The sequence below is a fragment of the Ornithorhynchus anatinus genome, chromosome 3, assembly GCF_004115215.2.
Source record: "Ornithorhynchus anatinus isolate Pmale09 chromosome 3, mOrnAna1.pri.v4, whole genome shotgun sequence".
Lineage (NCBI taxonomy): Eukaryota > Metazoa > Chordata > Mammalia > Monotremata > Ornithorhynchidae > Ornithorhynchus > Ornithorhynchus anatinus.
Genome location: NC_041730.1, coordinates 122562508 through 122580681, shown reverse-complemented (window position 1 = coordinate 122580681; position 18174 = coordinate 122562508). Strand labels below are relative to the sequence as shown.

The 18174-nt window shown below is 49.3% G+C and overlaps 1 protein-coding gene across 2 annotated transcripts in view; it reads left to right on the top strand.

Moving 5' to 3' along the window:
- ENTPD7 (ectonucleoside triphosphate diphosphohydrolase 7) overlaps positions 1-18174 on the top strand; it is a 59726-nt gene that overhangs the window by 24143 nt on the left and 17409 nt on the right. For both annotated transcript variants that reach the window (XM_029060999.2, XM_029061000.1), the window contains exons 4-5: positions 10609-10814; positions 12287-12437. In XM_029060999.2, coding sequence (XP_028916832.1) covers positions 10609-10814; positions 12287-12437 — 357 coding nt within the window. The remainder of the gene's footprint in view (positions 1-10608; positions 10815-12286; positions 12438-18174) is intronic.

Sequence of the window (18174 nt, the reverse complement as noted above, 5' to 3'; positions counted from 1 at the left end):
AACTGTACTAAGTGCTGGGATAGATACAAGGTAACTGGGTTGGGCACTGAGAGCTGTGGGGCTCACAGTCTCAATCCCCATTTTACAGATGAGGTAACTGAGGCACAGAGTAGTGAAGTGACTTGCCCAGGGTCACACAGCAAACAAGTGGTGGAGCTGTAATTAGAACCCATGACCTCGGACTGCCAAGCCCGTGCTCTTTTCTGACTCTTTTCTAGCCGTGCCTCTTCTCTAACCCCGATGCTTAGAACAGTGCTTGGCACTTAGTAAGTGCTTAATAAATACCATTGTTATTATTATTAGGACTGTTGGAGTAATCACGGGAGCAGTAAAATGAGAGCAGCCCTTAAGCGGGCAGATATAGGAGGAATTCTCCAAGAGCCCTCTCATCTTCTCATCTAGTGAATCCTTTAAAGGGGGAACTGCGCAACTGACCTCAGTTGTTCAAATGTGTCTCGTGAAGGCGACCGTTAGCCTTGGAGTTTACTTCTCCGGGCAGATACTCACAGCCATCAATCAATCAAGCTTAAATACCTTGGAAGGTGATGCGATTAACTTCGGAGGCGAAGGACCCAACTCTGCTGACGGGAACAAGTTCCGGCGACGGGACAGATTGACCAGGGGACAATCAGGGAAGAGCCGTTAGCCACATCCTCCCGAGGTGCCACTTTAATTGAGTTTCGGAAGATTGTTGGCCATCTCGCGGTGGACCCCGGGGGGGTGGGGGGTGTAATTGGTGTTGAGGTGAAAGCTGATGTTGCGGACCGGATAATGGCTCGGTCCGGGCATCCCTAATCCCGTTAGGGTCTCTAGCTAATTGCAGTGAAGAGCTGCCCTCTTCCATTTCTGTCCGGGCTCAGGTGTACGTGGGTAGCTACGTCTTTTGACTCAGCAGTCTAGAGAAAGTCGTGTGTCTCTTGGCGAGGACGAATCTGCTCGGGGGAGGATCCGCAAATGCTCCTCTCTCAAGTCCCGAGGGACAGGAGAGCTTTCACACCTGTTCTCTCTGAGGATCCAGTTCCTGCTTTGGGAATTGGCAAATTGCAGCCTCAGCAAACCTGATGAGTGGCCAGCAGTGTGGAGAGTCCTCATTTACCTTACCGTCTTTTGAAGAAAGCCTCCTTCTGTCAGCGTAAGAGAGCTGACCTAGAGTTCATTCTTTCGGTCCTATTTTTTGGGCGCTTACTCTGTGCAGAGCACTGTACTCAGCGTTTGGAACAGAACGGTATAACAGTAAATAGACACATTCCCTGCCCACAATGAGCTTGCAGTCTAGAGCCACCCTCGAACCCGGCTTCCTCCGGTTCTCGGCATTAGCTGATGTGTCGGACCAGGGAGATTGATTTTCCAGGTGCCGTCTCTCCCTCCCAAATAACCACGACCAGTTTCTGTTTTTTCCTCTTGTTGTGGGAACGGCGGAGAATTTCTGTTCATTTCATTCAACTGCTTGGCATATCATGCTATTTCTTTACGCATGTTAGCGGGTGACTTTGAGTTTCCTGATGGAGGTTAAGATCTTAAAAAGTCCATTAGGACCGAGTATTCGTTCCAGAGAGCAAACGCAGAGTGGCAGACTCTAGCCAAGTGCCTGGGAGCCACTGGAAGAAAAGGAGGATGCCAAATGATGCTGCCGGAATATCGGAAAATATGACCTAGCCCGGCGGCCTCATTAGAAATCAGGAGAACTGAGGGCAGAGCCGCCCTTTCTATATCCGTGATATTCTCTGGGAAAGATATCAGACGGATAATTGCTCTCCCCCACTTCAAAGCCTTATTGAAGGCCCATCTCCTCCAAGAAGCCTTCCCCGACTAAGCCCTCCTCTCCTCTTCTCCCACTCCCTTCTGCTCTCCTTTTGCTTGCTCCTCAGTCATCCTCCCTCCCATCCCCACAGCACATATGCATATATATATATATATATATATGTATATATCCGTATAGACCTGTAATTTATTTATATTAATGTCTGTCTCCCCCTCTAGACTGTGAGCTCATTGTGGGCATGCATGTATCTGTTTGTTGTTATACTGTACTCTCCCAAGCGCTTAGTATAGTGCTTTGCACACAGGAAGCGCTCAACGAATACGACTGAATGAATGAAAGAAACCGTTCACTCTGTTGCTGCAGTTTCAGAACCTCCAGTGGTTGCCCTTCCGCCTCCGCCTCAGACAGAAGCTCCTCACCATTGGTCTTAAAGCACCGTCCCCTTGTCTTCTCCTCCCTCACTTCACTACTCTCTTACTACAACCCAGCCCACACACTTGGCTCTTCTAACACTAACCTTCTCACTGTACCTCGATCTCCTCTATCTCACCTCCGCCCTCTCGCCCACGTCCTGCCTTTGGCCCGGAACGCCCTTCCTCCTCATTTCCGGCAGAAAGTGACTCTCCCACGCTTCAGAGCCTTATCGAAGGCACGTATCTCCGAGAGGCCTTCCCTGACTAAGCCCTCCTTTCCTCTTCTCCCACTCCCTTCTGCGTCGCCCTGACTTGCTCCCTTTATTCATCCCCCCTCCCAGCCCCACAGCACTTATGTGCACATCCATAATTCATTTATTTATATTAACGTCAGTCTCCCCCTCTAGACTGTAAGCTCACTGTGGGCAGGGAACGTGTCTTTACTGTCGTATCGTCCTCTCCCAACTTACAGTGATGTGCACACGGTAAGCGCTCGATAAATACAATTGACCAACCGACTGACTGCCTATTTGGGGATGTAGGCTAGTGTCAAGGCAGGAATTAGGCTTATAGCAGGAGAGGAGACAGACTGGGAGAGGCTAATATCAGAAAATTCAAACCTCCGAATGTGAAAAGCAGATTTATCTTCATCCCGGGTTTCCTGGTTTTACTTCAATACACAAGGTGAAGATGTAACAAGAGTCAGAAAGGAAAATGGCAAGCGAAGCTCAAATTCAATTGAAGTTGCTTATGTAGTAGCCAAGAGCTGAGGAAGAAGAGCTGAGTATCCTTAGAAAATTCAATACTTTTGCCCAAAGAAGGGGCAGATGAGCTTCGAAGGGAGTTTACGTGGTGACGGGGCAAAGTCGGCCTCAAACCGATGACTCCACCCAGCGGCTCCAGGAGCAAATAAAACGAGATTGAAATCTCACCAGATTAAAGTGGAAATAAAATCCATGTATTAGCTGAGCCGATTGGAAAGGCCGTGTGAATGAGGCGATGAAAAATCTGAAGTGGGGAAGCAAATGAAGGGAAACGGAGCAGCTGCATTTCCTTTAACTTTACGTCCAATCTGCTAATTTTGTTTCTACTCCAGTGTTTACTACAGTGCTGGACACATAGGAAGGGCCTACAAATTGCCATCATCCATGCTAACCACCACCATTTGCAAACATTCTGGATGTGGAGTTCATCAATTATAACTTCTCCGAGTTGCTTACAGGGCATTAGGTGGATTGGGAGTGGGACTCAATTTCAGAAACCCGATTAAGATGAGACGATAATCAATGCAATTGAGTCCGTAGGGCAGGGAGATTTGAGCAATTGATGTCCCCTGCCTCTTTCGCCATTTAACCCGTTCTCGAAGCCAGATGGGGTGTGCCGACTGATTTTGTCTTGACATCTCCAGAGTCGTCAGGGGGCTCGGAAATCACCCTGCTACCTTCGCGTGGGTTTGACATCACCAGTATTTTTACCATCCTTACGGATGAAACCTTCGATTTTCTTACTGCTCCAGTCGAAATGGCGATCTCTCTAACTTAAGGCTTGAAGTGAGACAAAAAGTGTTTCAGATTCAGTGGAAACTGTGAGGCACTTTCAGCTACCTTTTAGTTTCCTACACGAGGGTGATGTTTATATGTATTTTTCTCCCTATAGTAAATGTGGCATAGATTTGTTTGTATCTTCTATCTTCTTCCACTCCCTTCTGCGTCACCCTTACACTTGGATTAGCTCCCTTTGTCGAATTGTACATTCCAAGCGCTTAGTACAGTGCTCTGCACATAGTAAGTGCTCAATAAATGCTACTGAATGAATGAATGAATTTACCCCTCCCTCTCCCCACAGCACTAATGTACCTATCCAGAATTTATATATATATAAATATATATAAATGTCTCTCTCCTCTAGACTATAAACTCACTTTGGGCAGGGATTTTTTTTTTAAATAGTATTTATTGAGTGCTTACTATGTGCAGAGCACTGTACTAAGCACTTGGAAAGTACAAATCGGTAACAGATAGAGACGGCCCCTGCTCTTTGACGGGTTTACATTCTAGTCGGGGGAGACGGACAGACAAGAACAATAGCAATAAATAGAATCAAGGGGATGAACATCTCATTAAAACAATAGCAAATAAATGGAATCAAGGCGATGTACATTTCATTAACAAAATAAATAGGGTAATGAAAATATATACAGTTGAGCGGACGAGTACTACCAACTCTGTAATATTGTCATGTTGTACTATCCAAAACAGTACCGTGCTCTGTGCACAGTAAGTGGTCAATAAATACTATTGATTGATTAATAGAGACATAGGTCCTAATTTGGAAACATTTTGCGATCTGACTCTATCACATGGTCCTCTTCTAAGTGCTAAGTACCATGCTTTATAGACAGTAAGCACTCAAATGCCGTTGATTGATTGATATTTGTATCCGATGAAATGATCTGTACAAATCTAACAAGCCAAGAGACTTGGGCTAGTTTGTTTTGGCATCTGGGCTGGGGCTTGATTTAGTACTTTGAACATACAAACTTGGATCTGTACCCCTTAAGCACTTGGTGTTCACCTCACCCTCAGCCCCACAGCAGGTAGGTGTATCCAGCGCTTAGAACAGTGCTCGGCACGTAGTAAGCGCTTAACAAATACCAACATTCAAAATACCAACATTTCATCTGTAATAAGAGTAATAGTAGTTATGGTATTTGTTAAGCACTGACTATGTGCCAGGCACTGTACTAAGCGCTGAGATGGATAGAAGCAAATCGGGCTGGACACAGCCCCTCTCCCACATGAGGCCCAGAGTCTCACTCCCCATTTTCCAGATGAGGTAACTGAGGCACAGAGAAGCGAAGTGACTTGCCCAAGGTTACGTAGCAGACAAGTGGCAGAGTGGAATTAGAACCCATGACCTCCTGACTCCCAGGACCATGCTCTATACGCTACACTCTGCTGCTTCTCTGTAATTTATCTGTCATTTATTTAAATGTCTTCCCCTTAAGACTGTAGGCTCCACGCGGGCAGGGAACGTGTCTACCCACGCGGTTGTATTGTGCTCTCCCAAGTACTAGTACAGGGCCCGGCACATAGTAAGCGCTCAGTGAAAGCCCATCGATCGACCAGTGAAAGCCCATCCATCGACTGATGCTATTTGTTACAGTGGGTGGAGCCGGTCAATAAATATCGAGTATGATGATGAACGCTTTGGAGCTGTGGGGGTGAGGGATGTGAAGTCCATTTTAGCTGCCGTAATCCAGAGAGAAGAAAGGAACCGAAATTCCATGGGAGGTCAGAGCAACACCGTGTATTTACAGACTTGGTTGAAGGGTACCCAGATCGAGGTCGCCAGCGGTCTGCTCATTCACGCGGCTCTGGCTGCTGTCCCGAGTGTCGGAGGAGAGTTGCCCTGAAGCTTGCAGCCTCCACAGCGTTAATCCATCCATCCACCCACCATATTTATTGAGCACTTAACGTCGTGTGGAGCGCCGAACTGAGGTCTTGGGGAGAGTACACCCCGACAGCACATTCAACAGCATATTCTGGACCCATAATCAGGAGGACTAAATCTCTGGAGGAGACACTGATGCTAGGAAAGGTCCAGGGAAAACGTGGAAGAGGCAGACCAGCGGTTACAAGAAGCAGCGTGGCTCGGTGGAAAGAGCACGGGCTATGGAGTCAGAGGTTATGGATTCGAATCCCGGCTCTGCCACTTAGCTGTGGGACTGTGGGCAAGTCACTTCTCTGTGCCTCAGTGACCTCATCTGTAAAATGGGGATTAAGACTGTGAGCCCCACGTGGGACAACCTGATTCCCCTGTGTCCTCCCCAGCGCTTAGAACAGTGCTCTGCACGTAGTAAGCGCTTCACAAATACCAACGTTATTCGTATTATTAGTTAGAGGGATAGAAACCGTCACAGCGATAACGGAAGAACCGTTTGCAAGGTTAGGGATTATGGCAGAGGACAGGATGTTCTGGAGAAAATATATCCCTAGAGTCGCTATGAATTGGAAATGACTCGACGGCACTTGATCGTAATAATAACACTACAACAGAGATGGTTGATGTGCTCCCAGCTAACATCTGTAGAGGGTTTATTCAGTCGTATTTATTGAGCGCTTACTCTGTGCAGAACACTGTAAACAGCTCTTGGAAAGTACAGTTCAGCAACGATTAGAGACAACCCCTGCCCACAACGGGCTCTCTGTTTAGAATGGGGGAGACAGGCATCAAAACGAGCAAACAGGCGTCGATAGCATCAATATAAATAAATAGAATTATAGAGGCATGCCCATCATTGATATCAATAAATAGAACTGTAAATATGCACATCTATCCACAAGTGCTGTGGAGCGGGGAGGGAGTAGAGCAAAGGGAGCGAGTTGGGTCGACGGGGAGGGGACGGGGAGCAGAAGAAGCGGGGGGCTTAGTCGGGGAAGGCCTGCTGGAGGAGGTGAGACTTCAGTAGGGCTTCGAAGGAGGGAAGTGGTGATCGTTTGGCCGATTTGAGGAGGGAGGGCGTTCCAGGCCAGAGGTAGGACGTGGGCCAGAGGTCGACGGCGGGACAGGCGGGGACGAGGCCCAGTGAGGAGGTCGGCGTCGGCAGAGGAGCGGAGTGTGCGGGCTGGGCTGGAGAAGGAGAGAAGGGAGGTGAGGTAAGGGGCAAGGTGACGGACAGCTTTGAAGCCAACAGGGAGGAGTTTTTATTTTATAAGATACAACCGGTTGGAGCTCATTGTTATGGGTCATCAGTGAATTTATGGATGGTGGGCAGTGCTTTGGTGAGGGGGCGGGCGTCAGTCGTATTTATTGAGTGTTTACTCTGTGCAGAACACTGTACCGAGCGCCAGGGAGAGTACAGTACGACAGTCGGTAGACGTTTCCACGCCCACGTCTGTAGAGGCTTTATAAGATACAACCAGTGGGAGCTCATTGTTATGGTCTGTGAATTTACAGTCAGCTGGTAGTGCTTTGTTTGTGGGGGGCAATCGATCGTATTTATTGAGCGCTTGGTATGTACAGAGCACTGTGCCAAGCGTTTGGGAGCGTGTAATGTAACTGAGTTGGCAGACATGCTCCTTGCCCACATTTGGAGAGGGTTTATAGGTACAAGCGATGGCAGCTCCTTGTTCCGGGCCCTCTGTGAATTTACAGAAGGTTGGCAGTGCTTTGGACGGTGGGGTATTTATTAGTATTTATTGAGCGCTTCCCGTGTGGAGAGCCCTGTACTTAGTGCTTGAGAGAGTACAAAATAACAAAGTTGGTAGACGCGTTCCCTGCCCTGTGGTAGCGGGCACGGGTGAGTGAATTTAGAGGGTTGGTGATCAGATCCATGTGCTTTTTACTGTCCCATCCCTTTGTGCTTTAGAATGGGGGAGACAGGCATCGAAACAAGCAAACAGGCGTCGATAGCATCGATATAAATAAATAGAATTATAGATGTATGCCCATCATTAATATCAATAAATAGAAATAATAATTCTATTCAATAAATATCAATAAATAGAACTGTAAATATGCACATATATACACAAGTGCTGTGGGGCGGGGAGGGAGTAGGGAGTAAGACCAGAGTCAATCTTCGACTCCTCACTTAATCATACTAGTTTTAATAATAATTCTGGTATTTGTTACTAGGTGCCAGGCACTGTTCTAAGCGCTGGGGTAGATACAAGCAAATCGGGTTGGACACAGTCCCGGTCCCGCACAGGACTCTCAGTCTTAATCTCCATGTTACAGATGAGGGAACTGAGGCACAGAGAAGTGAAGTGACACGCCCAAGGTCACACGGCAGGCAAGCGGCGGAGCCGGGATTAGAACATGGAGTTGTATATTTAATCCCCCAGGTCCTACCGTTCCATGATAATACATCCGATTTACTCTGGCACCAAAACAGAACCGACCAGCTGGGGCATTCTAGGGCAAGATGGGGACATCAACTGCCCGTCCATCTTTGAACCGTGAGGGCCAAATTCAGAATTCAGCATGGCTTAGCGGAAAGAGTACGTGCCTGGGAGTCGGAAGGACCTGGGTTCTAATCATGCTCAGTACAGTGCTCTGCGCATAGTAAGCGCTCAATAAATACCATTGAATGAATGAATGAATGAATGAATCCTGGCTCCCCCACTTGTCTGCTGTGTGACCTTGGGAAAGTCACTTAACTTCTTTGTGCCTCAGTTACCTCATCTGTAAATTGGGGATTAAGACCGTGAACCCCTTGAGGCGCAAAGGTCCAACCCGATTTGCTTGTATCCACCCCAGCGCTTAGTACAGAGCCTGACACACAGTATGCTCTTAACAGATACCGTTTGAAAAGACAAATAAAACCTCTTTGGGCCCGTTACCTCATTTGTAAAATGGGATGAGGATTGTGAGCCCCATGTGAGACAGGGACTTTGTCCAACTTGATAACCTTGTATCTACCCCAGGGCTTAGAACAGTGCTTGGCACATAGTAAGCGCTTAACAAATACCACGATCATTATTATTATATCTGTTTAGCGCCAGGTGAACTGTGTGCCAGGTATTGTACTAAGCGCTGGGTAGATACGAGCTAATCAGATTGGACACAGTCCTCGTCCCTCTTGGGGTTCACAATTTGCTACCCATTTAACGGATGAGGTAACGGAGGCGCAGAGAAGTTAAGTGACCTGTCCAAGGTCACACAGCATACACGTAGCAGAGTCGCGATTAGAACCCCCGACCTCCGACTCCCCGGCCCGTGCTCTTTCCACTAGGCCATGCTAATAATAATATTTGTGGTATCTGTTAAGCACTTACTGTGTCCCCGGCACTGTACTAAGCACTGGGGTGGATACAAGCAAATCAGGTTGGACACAGTCCCTGTCCCAAATGGGGCTCGCGGTCTCCATCCCCATTTTCCAGATGAGGGAACTGAGGCCCAGAGAAGTGAAGCGACTTGCCCGAGGTCACGCAGCAGACACAGGTGGCAGAGTCGGGATTAGAATCTACGACCTTCCAATTCTCAGGCTCATGGTCTATCTATTACTCCATGCTGCTTTTATTATTATTAGAGAAGCAGCGTGGCTCAGTGGAAAGAGCCCGGGCTTGGGAGTCAGAGGTCATGGGTTCGAATCCCGGCTCTGCCGCTTGTCAGCTGACTGTGGGCAAGTCACTTCACTTCTCGGTGCCTCAGTGACCTCATCTGTAAAATGGGGATTAACTGTGAGCCTCACGGGGGACGACCTGATTACCCTGAAACTACCCCAGCGCTTAGAACAGTGCTCTGCACATAGTAAGCGCTTAACAAGTACCAACATTATTAAATACCAACATTATTATTATCATTATTATTATTATTATTATCACTGCCAGAGCAGTTCCTGCTGGAAGTGGACAGTGTTCCAGAAGAGATACTATTGATTATTGATCTTTCTGCCGCCCACCTCCTCGCCGTCCCTCGGTCTCGCCTATCCCGCCGTCGACCCCTGGGTCACGTCCTCCCGCGGTCCCGGAACGCCCTCCCTCCTCACCTCCGCCAAACTGATTCTCTTTCCCTCTTCAAAACCTTACTTAAAAATCACCTCCTCCAAGAGGCGTTCCCAGACCGAGCTCCTCTTCCCCCTCTACTCCCTCTGCCATCCCCCCTTCACCTCTCCGCAGCTAAAGCCTCATTTTCCCCTTTTCCCTCTGCTCCTCCACCTCTCCCTTCCCATCCCCACAGCACTGTACCCGTCCGCTCAACTGTATATATTTTCGTTACCCTATTTATTTTGTTAATGAATTGTACATCGCCTCGATTCTATTTAGTTGCCATTGTTTTTATGAGATGTTCTTCCCCTTGACGCTGTTTAGTGCCATTGTTCTCGTCTGTCCGTCTCCCCCGATTAGACCGTAAGCCCGTCAAACGGCAGGGACTGTCTCTATCTGTTGCCGACTTGTTCATCCCAAGCGCTTAGTACAGTGCTCTGCACATAGTAAGCGCTCAGTAAATACTATTGAATGAATGAATGAATCTTTCGTGACCATCCACTGAGAGCAATGCGCTGAGCTAAATGCTTGGAAAAGAACAGCACGTATCCGCCCCACAAGCCTGGCTGCCCTGTTAGTATCCACCGGGCAGATAAAAGAAACTGTATCCCACCCGCCCTCTTACATATTAATAATAATAATAATGTTGGTATTTGTTAAGCGCTTACTACGTGCAGAGCACTGTTCTAAGCGCTGGGGTAGATACAGGGTCATCGGGTTGTCCCACGTGAGGCTCGCAGTCTTCACCCCCATTTTACAGATGAGGGAACTGAGGCCCAGAGACGTGAAGTGACTCGCCCCCAGTCACACAGCTGACAGGTGGCACAAATAAGAGTCCTTATCGTCATCCGTCCCGAAATCGCTTGCGGGAACAGCCGTGGAAACGTGTCTTTGCCGTGGCTAGCCGGTGAGCCGGGAATGACGTTGTTCCTTTCCTCAGGTATCTGGCCCGAGTTGGAGACTTAGAAGCTACAGACACGGAAGATGAGACTTTGAATTACGGACTCGTCGTAGACTGCGGGAGCAGTGGATCCAGGATCTTTGTTTATTTCTGGCCTCGCCATAATGGGAATCCTCACGACCTGCTGGATATCAAGCAGATGAGAGATCGCAACAGCCAACCCGTAGTTAAGAAAATCAAACCAGGTACTGGAGTTCACCTCTTGGCGGGAGTGGGAGCGACTGGGGAAGAGAGGAGGAAGAGAAAGGAGGAATGTCCCCTTTTCTCTCTCTCTCCCTTGGAAGTTTTGGATAATGGGAAGAGGGTTGAGGTGACTTCCTCTGGGCCATGATAATTGCGATTTTTGTTTGATTTTTGTTAAATGCCTCCTATAGGCCCAGCACTGGGTCAAGTGCTGGGACCGACACGGTACGGGCACATCGGACGGAGTCTGTACCCCCCCGGGGCTCAGTCGAAGCGGCGTGGCTCAGTGGAAAGAGCGCGGGCTTGGGAGTCAGAGGTCATGGGTTCGAATCCCGGCTCTGCCACTCGTCAGCTGGGTGACTGCGGGCGGGTCACTTTACTTCTCTGTGCCGCAGTTCCTCATCTGTAAAATGGGGATTAACCGTGAGCCTCACGTGGGACAACCCGATTACCCCGTATCTCCCCCAGCGCTTAGAACAGTGCTCTGCACATAGTAAGCGCTTAACAAATACCAACATTATTATTATTATTATAGTTGAGGAAACTGAGGCACAGAGAAGTCAAGTGACTCGTCCAAAGTCACCCAACAGGCAAGTGGCAGAGCTGGGGTTACAACCCAGGCATTCCTACTCCCAAGTCTGTGCTCTTTCCACTAGGCCAGGCTGCTGCTTCAATCGTGTTCAGTCATATTTACTGAGCGCTAACTGTGTGTAAAGCACTGTACTAAGCACTTGGGAGAGTACAGTATGACGACAAGCAGACCCATTCCTGCCCACAATGAGCTCACAATCTAGAGGGGAAGACAGACATTAATATAAATAAATACATAACTAACAGATATATACATACGTGCTCTGGGGATGGGAGAGAGGATGAGTGAAGGAGCAAGTAAGAGCACTGCAGAAGGGAGTGGGAGAAGAGGAGAGAGGTCATGGGTTCTAATCCCGCCTCCCCCACTTGTCAGCTGTGTGACTTTGGGCGAGTCACTTAACTTCTCCGTGCCTCAGTTACCTCATCTGTAAAAGGGGATTAAGGCTGTGAGCCCCACGTGGGACCATCTGATTACCTTGTATTCCCCCCAGTGCTTAGAACAGTGCTTGGCACATAGTAAGCACTTAAATACATTCATTATTATTATTATTATTCTTAGAGGAGATGTGCCTTCGATAAGGTTTTGAAGTGGGGGAGAGCCATTATCTGTCTAATTATCTATCTTCTCCTAATGGGTGCGATTTGTGGGTTCGAATCCCGGCTCTGCCACTTGTCAGCTGTGTGACTGTGGGCAAGTCACTTCACTTCTCTGTGCCTCAGTTGCCTCATCTGTAAAATGAGGATGAAGACTGTGAGCCTCACGTGGCACAACCTGATGACCCTGTATCTCCCCCAGCGCTTAACACATAGTTAGCGCTTAACAAATACCGACATTATTTCATCGTAAATTTAAGCTAAAAATCTCCTTCTCCTCCTCCTCAAGGGATCTCGGTGATGGCAGAGACTCCAGAGCACGCCAGCGATTACCTCCGCCCTTTGCTGCGTTTTGCGGCCGCTCACGTGCCCGTGAAGAAGCACAAGGAAACGCCTCTCTACATCCTGTGTACGGCGGGCATGAGACTGCTGCCAGAGAGGTGAGGAGCGGGGCCCGGAAGGCCTCGGTCAAGGGGTGGGACCGGAGTCCCTCGACCAAGACGAGGAGGGCAAAACTTGAGCGCCTCCAGGTCCGGTCGCTAGCCTGACACCGCATCGGGAGATCAACCCCACTTGTCAGGTCTGTGCTCATACGAGAAGCGGCGTGGCTTAGCGGCTAGAGCACGGGCCTGGGAGTCGGAAGGACCTGGGTTCTAATCCCACATGTCTGCTCTGTGACCTTGGACAAGCCACTTAACGTCTATAGGCCGCATTTACCTCATCTGTAAAATGGGGATGAAGAGTGTCGGCCCCATGGGGGACAGGCCGTGTCCAACTTAATTAGCTTGAGGTAATAATAATAATAATAATAATAATGATTGTGGCATTTGTTAAGTGCTTACTATGTGCCAGGCACTGTACTAAGCGCTGGGGTGGAAACAAGCCAATCAGGTTGGAGATAGTCCCTATCCTGTGTGGGTCTCGCAGTCTCAGTCCCCATTTTGCAGGTGAGGGAACTGAGGCCCAGAGGAGTGAAGTGACTTGCCCAAAGTCACACAGCAGACAAGTGGCAGAGTTGGAGATGACACCCAAATCTCTATCTCCTCCCTGTTCTCTCTCCCTCCCTCCTGGCTCCTATCTCCTCCTGCCTTCAGGACATCTCCACCCGGATATCCTCCCGCCCCCTAAAACTCAACATGTCCAAGACTGAGCTCCTTAACTTCCCTCCCAAACCTTGTCCTCGCCCTGACTTTCCCGTCACTGAGGACGGCACGACCATCCTTCCCGTCTCACGGGCCCGCAAATTCGGTGTCATCCTTGATTCTGCTCTCTCATTCACCCCACACGTCCAATCCGCCCCCAACAGCTGCCGGTCTCACCTTCACAGCATCGCCAAGATCTGCCCTTTCCTCTCCATCCAGACTGCTTCCTTGTTGGTACAGCCACTCATCCTATCCCACCTGGATCCTATCCCGTCAGCCTCCTTTCCGATCTCCCAACTTCCCGTCTCTCCCCGCTTCGGTCTATACTTCACTCTGCTGCCCGGATCATCTTTCTACAGAAACGCTCTGGGCCCGTCACTCCCTCAACAGTCTCCAGTGGTTGCCTATCAACCTTCGCATGAAACAAAAGCTCCTCACTCTTGGCTTCAAAGCTCTCCACCCTCTTGCCCCCTCCTACCTCACCTCCCTTTTCTCCTTCTTCAGCCCACCCCATTCTCTCCGCTCCTCTGCCGCCCACCTCCTCACCGTCCCCCGTTCTCACCTGGCCCACGTCCTCCCGCTGTCCCGGAACGCCCTCCCCCCCACCTCCGCCAAACTGACTCTCTTCCCCTCTTCAAAGCCCTCCTGAGAGCCCACCTCCTCCAGGAGGCCTTCCCGCACTGAGCCCAACCTTTCCCTCTGCTTCCCCCTCCACCCCCTGCTCCTCCCCCTTCCCTTCCCCTCAGCACTGTGCTCATTTCTATATATTATTTATTACCCTATTTATTTTGATAATGAGGTGTACAGCTCCTTGATTCTATTTATCTTGATGACGTTGTCTTGTTTTTATTTTGTTCTGTTTGGCTTTGCTGGCTGTCTCCCCCGTTCAGACTGTGAGCCCATCATAGGGCAGTGATTGTCTCTATCTGTTGCCAAATTGTACATTCGAAGCGCTCAGTACAGTGCTCTGCACATAGTAAGTGCTCAATAAATACTGTTGATTAAATGAATGAACGGAGCACGGAGCAGAGCGCGGAGCGGAGCCCGGCGAGGGGTGGGGGTGGCGGAAAGGATCGCCTTTCCCACCCACATTTCCGCTTTCTGCCCCTCACCGCCCACCTCCTGGAGAAAGGTTTCCGACCTAAGGTCCCTCCCCTTTCCAGCGTGGCTCAGTGGAGAGAGCCCAGGCTTGGGAGTCAGAGGTCACGAGTTCTAATCCCGGCTCCGCCACTTGTCTGCTGTGTGACCTTGGACTAGTCACTTCACTTTTCTGGGCCTCAGTTACCTCATCTGTTAAATGGGGATTCATTCATTCATCCAGTCATATTTATTGAGTGCTTACTGTGGGCAGAGCACTGTACTAAGGGGTTGGAAAGTACCGTTCAGCAGCAGATAGAGACAATCCTTGCCCACAATGGGCTCACAGTCTAGAAGGGGAGAGACAGGCATCAAAAAAGTAAACAGGCATCAATAGCATCAGTATAAATAAATAGAATTATAGATATATACGCATCATTAATATAAATGCATAGAATTATAAATATGTACATATATTTAAAAATGATGTGGATGTTTGGGGGTAGAGCAAAGAGAGCGAGTTGGGGTGATGGGGAGGGGAGGAGGAGCAGAGGAAAAGGGGGGCTTAGCCTGGGAAGGCCTCCTGGAGGAGGTGAGCCTTCAATAGGGCTCCGAAGAGGGGAAGTGGGATTGTTTGGCAGATTTGAGAAGGGAGGCCAGAGGTAGGACGTGGACCAGGGGTCGACGGCGGATCAGGCGAGAACGAGGCACAGTGAGGAGGTTAGCGGCGGAGGAGCGCAGTGTGCGGGCTGGGCTGGAGAAGGAGAGAAGGGAGGGGTGAGGTGAGAAGGGGCAAGATGATGGAAAACTTTGAAGCCAGTAGTGAAATTTGAGCCCCCCCCCCCCCCCGGGGCAACCTGATTACCTCGTATCTACAAGAGCCCGGGCTTGGGAGCCAGAGGTCATGGGTTCGAATCCCGGCTCTGCCACTTGTCAGCTGTGTGACTATGGGCGAGTCACTTCACTTCTCTGGGCCGCAGTTACCTCATCTGTAAAATGGGGATTAAGACTGTGAGCCCCACGTGGGATAACCTGATTCCCCTGTGTCTACCCCAGCGGTTAGAACAGTGCTCTGCACAAAGTAAGCGCTTAACAAATACCAACATTATTACCCCAGCGCTTAGAACAGTGCTCTGCACATAGTAAGCGCTTAATGAATACCGACATTATAACCCCAGGGCTTAGAACGGTGCTTGGCCCATATGAAGTGCTTAACAAATACCCTAATTATTACTATTATGGACACACGGACACATCCAGGCACGGCTAGCAGAACTAACTAAAAGCAGCGGGGTCTGCCAGAGGACCCACACCCTATCTGCATCTGCGACCAGGTGAATTTCACAATACCCATTCGGAATCCAAGACTGGTGGGGGAGAGAGCCGTTTCGGGCCGGCCGAGGGTCTGGCAGGAGGCCCGGGGAGCTGTAGGTGGCAGATCTAGTAGGGGCTTCAACCCCCCAGTCCCAGCAGGGATGATGGCGTCCGTCAACCTCCCCATCCCCCTCCTTAGGGTTGGCAGTTCAGATGCCCAGTCGTCGGAGAATTGCATCCTAGAGAACCCGCAGCGGGAGAAGCAGCGCTGCCTAAAGGATAGAGTCCGTCGTAAATCAGTGACATTTACTGAGCGCTTAACTGTGCGCAGAGCACTGTACTGAGCGCTTGGAATAAAGCGATATAACAGACACATCCCCTGCCCATACGAGCTTGCAGTCTGGAGGAGATAGAGCACGGGCCTGGGAGTCAGAAGGGCCTGGGTTCTTATCCCAGCTCTGCCACTTGTCTGTGGGGGGACCTTGGGTAAGTCACTTCACTTCTCTGGGCCTCAGTTACCTCATCTTTAAAATGGGGATTAAGACCTGCGCTCCCTGTGGGACCGTGGACTGTGTTCAACTTGATTAGCTTGGATCTACCCCAGCGCTTAGTACGGTGACTGGCACATGGTAAGTGCTTAACCAATACCTTTAAAAAAAAAAAAGAGTCCACTTCTTTCTTCCACTTCCTCTTGGTTTTGTGAGATTAACTAGTTGGGGTTTGTGGACACAATAGCACTGATAATGATAACTGTGGCATTTGTTAAGCACTTACTGTGTGCTAGGCACTGAACCAAGTGCTGGGGTAGATACAGGGCAGTTGGGTTGGACGCAGTCCCTGTCCCACATAGAGCTCAGAGTCTTAATCCCCATTTTCCAGATGAGGTAACCGAGGCCCAGGGAAGTGAAGTGACTTGCCTGAGGTCACACAGCGGACAAATGCCAAAAGTGGGATTAGAACCCAGGTCCTTCTGACTCCCGGGCCCGTGCTCTATCCACTAGGCCAAGCGGGGGGCTGGGAGTGCGGGGGGCTTCTTGGGCAGCCAGGAAAGCTGGGTAGAGGAAGATCAAAGAGATAGGAAGGCACTGCAGCCCAGACAGAGGATCTGAATTCAGAAGAAGACATTTTGACCTCATTTTGTGAGTCTGGCTTCGAGCAAGGGACTGCCACGTCAGCAGCCACGCTGAAGGCCATTGACCAGTCACTGGTGTAATAATAATATTAATAATAATGATGGCATTTGTTAAGCGCTTACTATGTGCAAAGCACAGCCTGCTGCCCCAGCCCAATCATCGTAGCCAGGCCTGAACTGAATTTAGGGCAGGAACTGAAACTTAGTGCAGTGCTCTGCAAATAGTAAGTGCTCAATAAATACCTTTGATCACAACTATGGTGATCACTTTTAGTGAATAAGGAAGAGTCTCACTCTGTGGGGTTTCTTGCTTAATACCCGAGTCCTCTAAAAGTTTGAAAAGTTGCTCTTCTCTGGGCCGAAGTATGACAACCCTGTGAAGAATACTGAAACAATCCTGGACTTTGAGGCCAAGTCGGGATGAGTTTGAGAAAGAAGGGTCTTCTTCACCTCAAACCCCCGTCATTTGGTTTGGCTGATTTGACTGAAGGCATTGTATATATATCTATGATTGTGTATATATCCATTCATTCATTCAATAGTATTTATTGAGCGCTTACTATGTGCAGAGCACTGTACTAAGTGCTTGGAATGTACAAATTGGTAACAGATAGAGACAGTCCCTGCCCTTTGACAGGCTTACAGTCCAATCGGGGGAGAAAGACAGTATCTATGATTCTCTTTATCTGTTTTGATGGTATTGATGCCTGTCTACTTGTTTTGTTTTGCTGTCTCCCCTTTTAGACTGTGAGCTTGTTGTTGCCGAATTGTATATTCCAAGCGCTTAGTACAGTGCTCTGCACAGAGTAAGCGCTCAATAAGTACAATTGAATGAATGAATGAAACATTGATTGCCATTAGACTCCAGGAACTAGAAAGATGTAGTAATAATAAAACAAATTATGGTTTTCGTTAAGCACTTACTAGGTGCCAGGCACTGACTAAGCGCTGGAGTGGATACAACATAATGGGGTTGGGCACAGTCCACGTCCCACAGAGGGCTCACGGCCTTAGTCCCCATTTTATAGATGAGGTAACCGAGGCACAGAGAAGTTAAGTGACCTTGCCAGGGTCACACAGCAGACACGTGGTGGAGCCGGGGTTAGAATCCACGTCCTTCTGATTCCCAGGCCCGTGCTCTCTCCGCTACACCGCGCTGCTTCTCCAAAGGTGTCAAGAGGCCGACCGACTCTCCCCCTGGGAAAATGTTGTTTATGGCTTCTTTCTGCCTCGGTCTCCTGCAATGCTTATTTTCAGGGCCAGGTTCAATTTGTTTTAGGCAAGTAGCCCATTTCTGGGCTCTGGGAACCACATTTTGGTTCTGCCTTAATAGTCGAGGAGAGTCATTCATCAGCCGGCAGGACTGACGCCAGCAGACTGAGTACCTTTCATTGGAGTCTAGGCGAGATTCTCAAGCAAATGGCATCGATCTGGAGTGGATGGGATCCCTCCCAGGCAGCACATCTGAGTCCTTCAACGGTTCCGTCCTTGTCCCCTTCAGGCCAGGCTCAA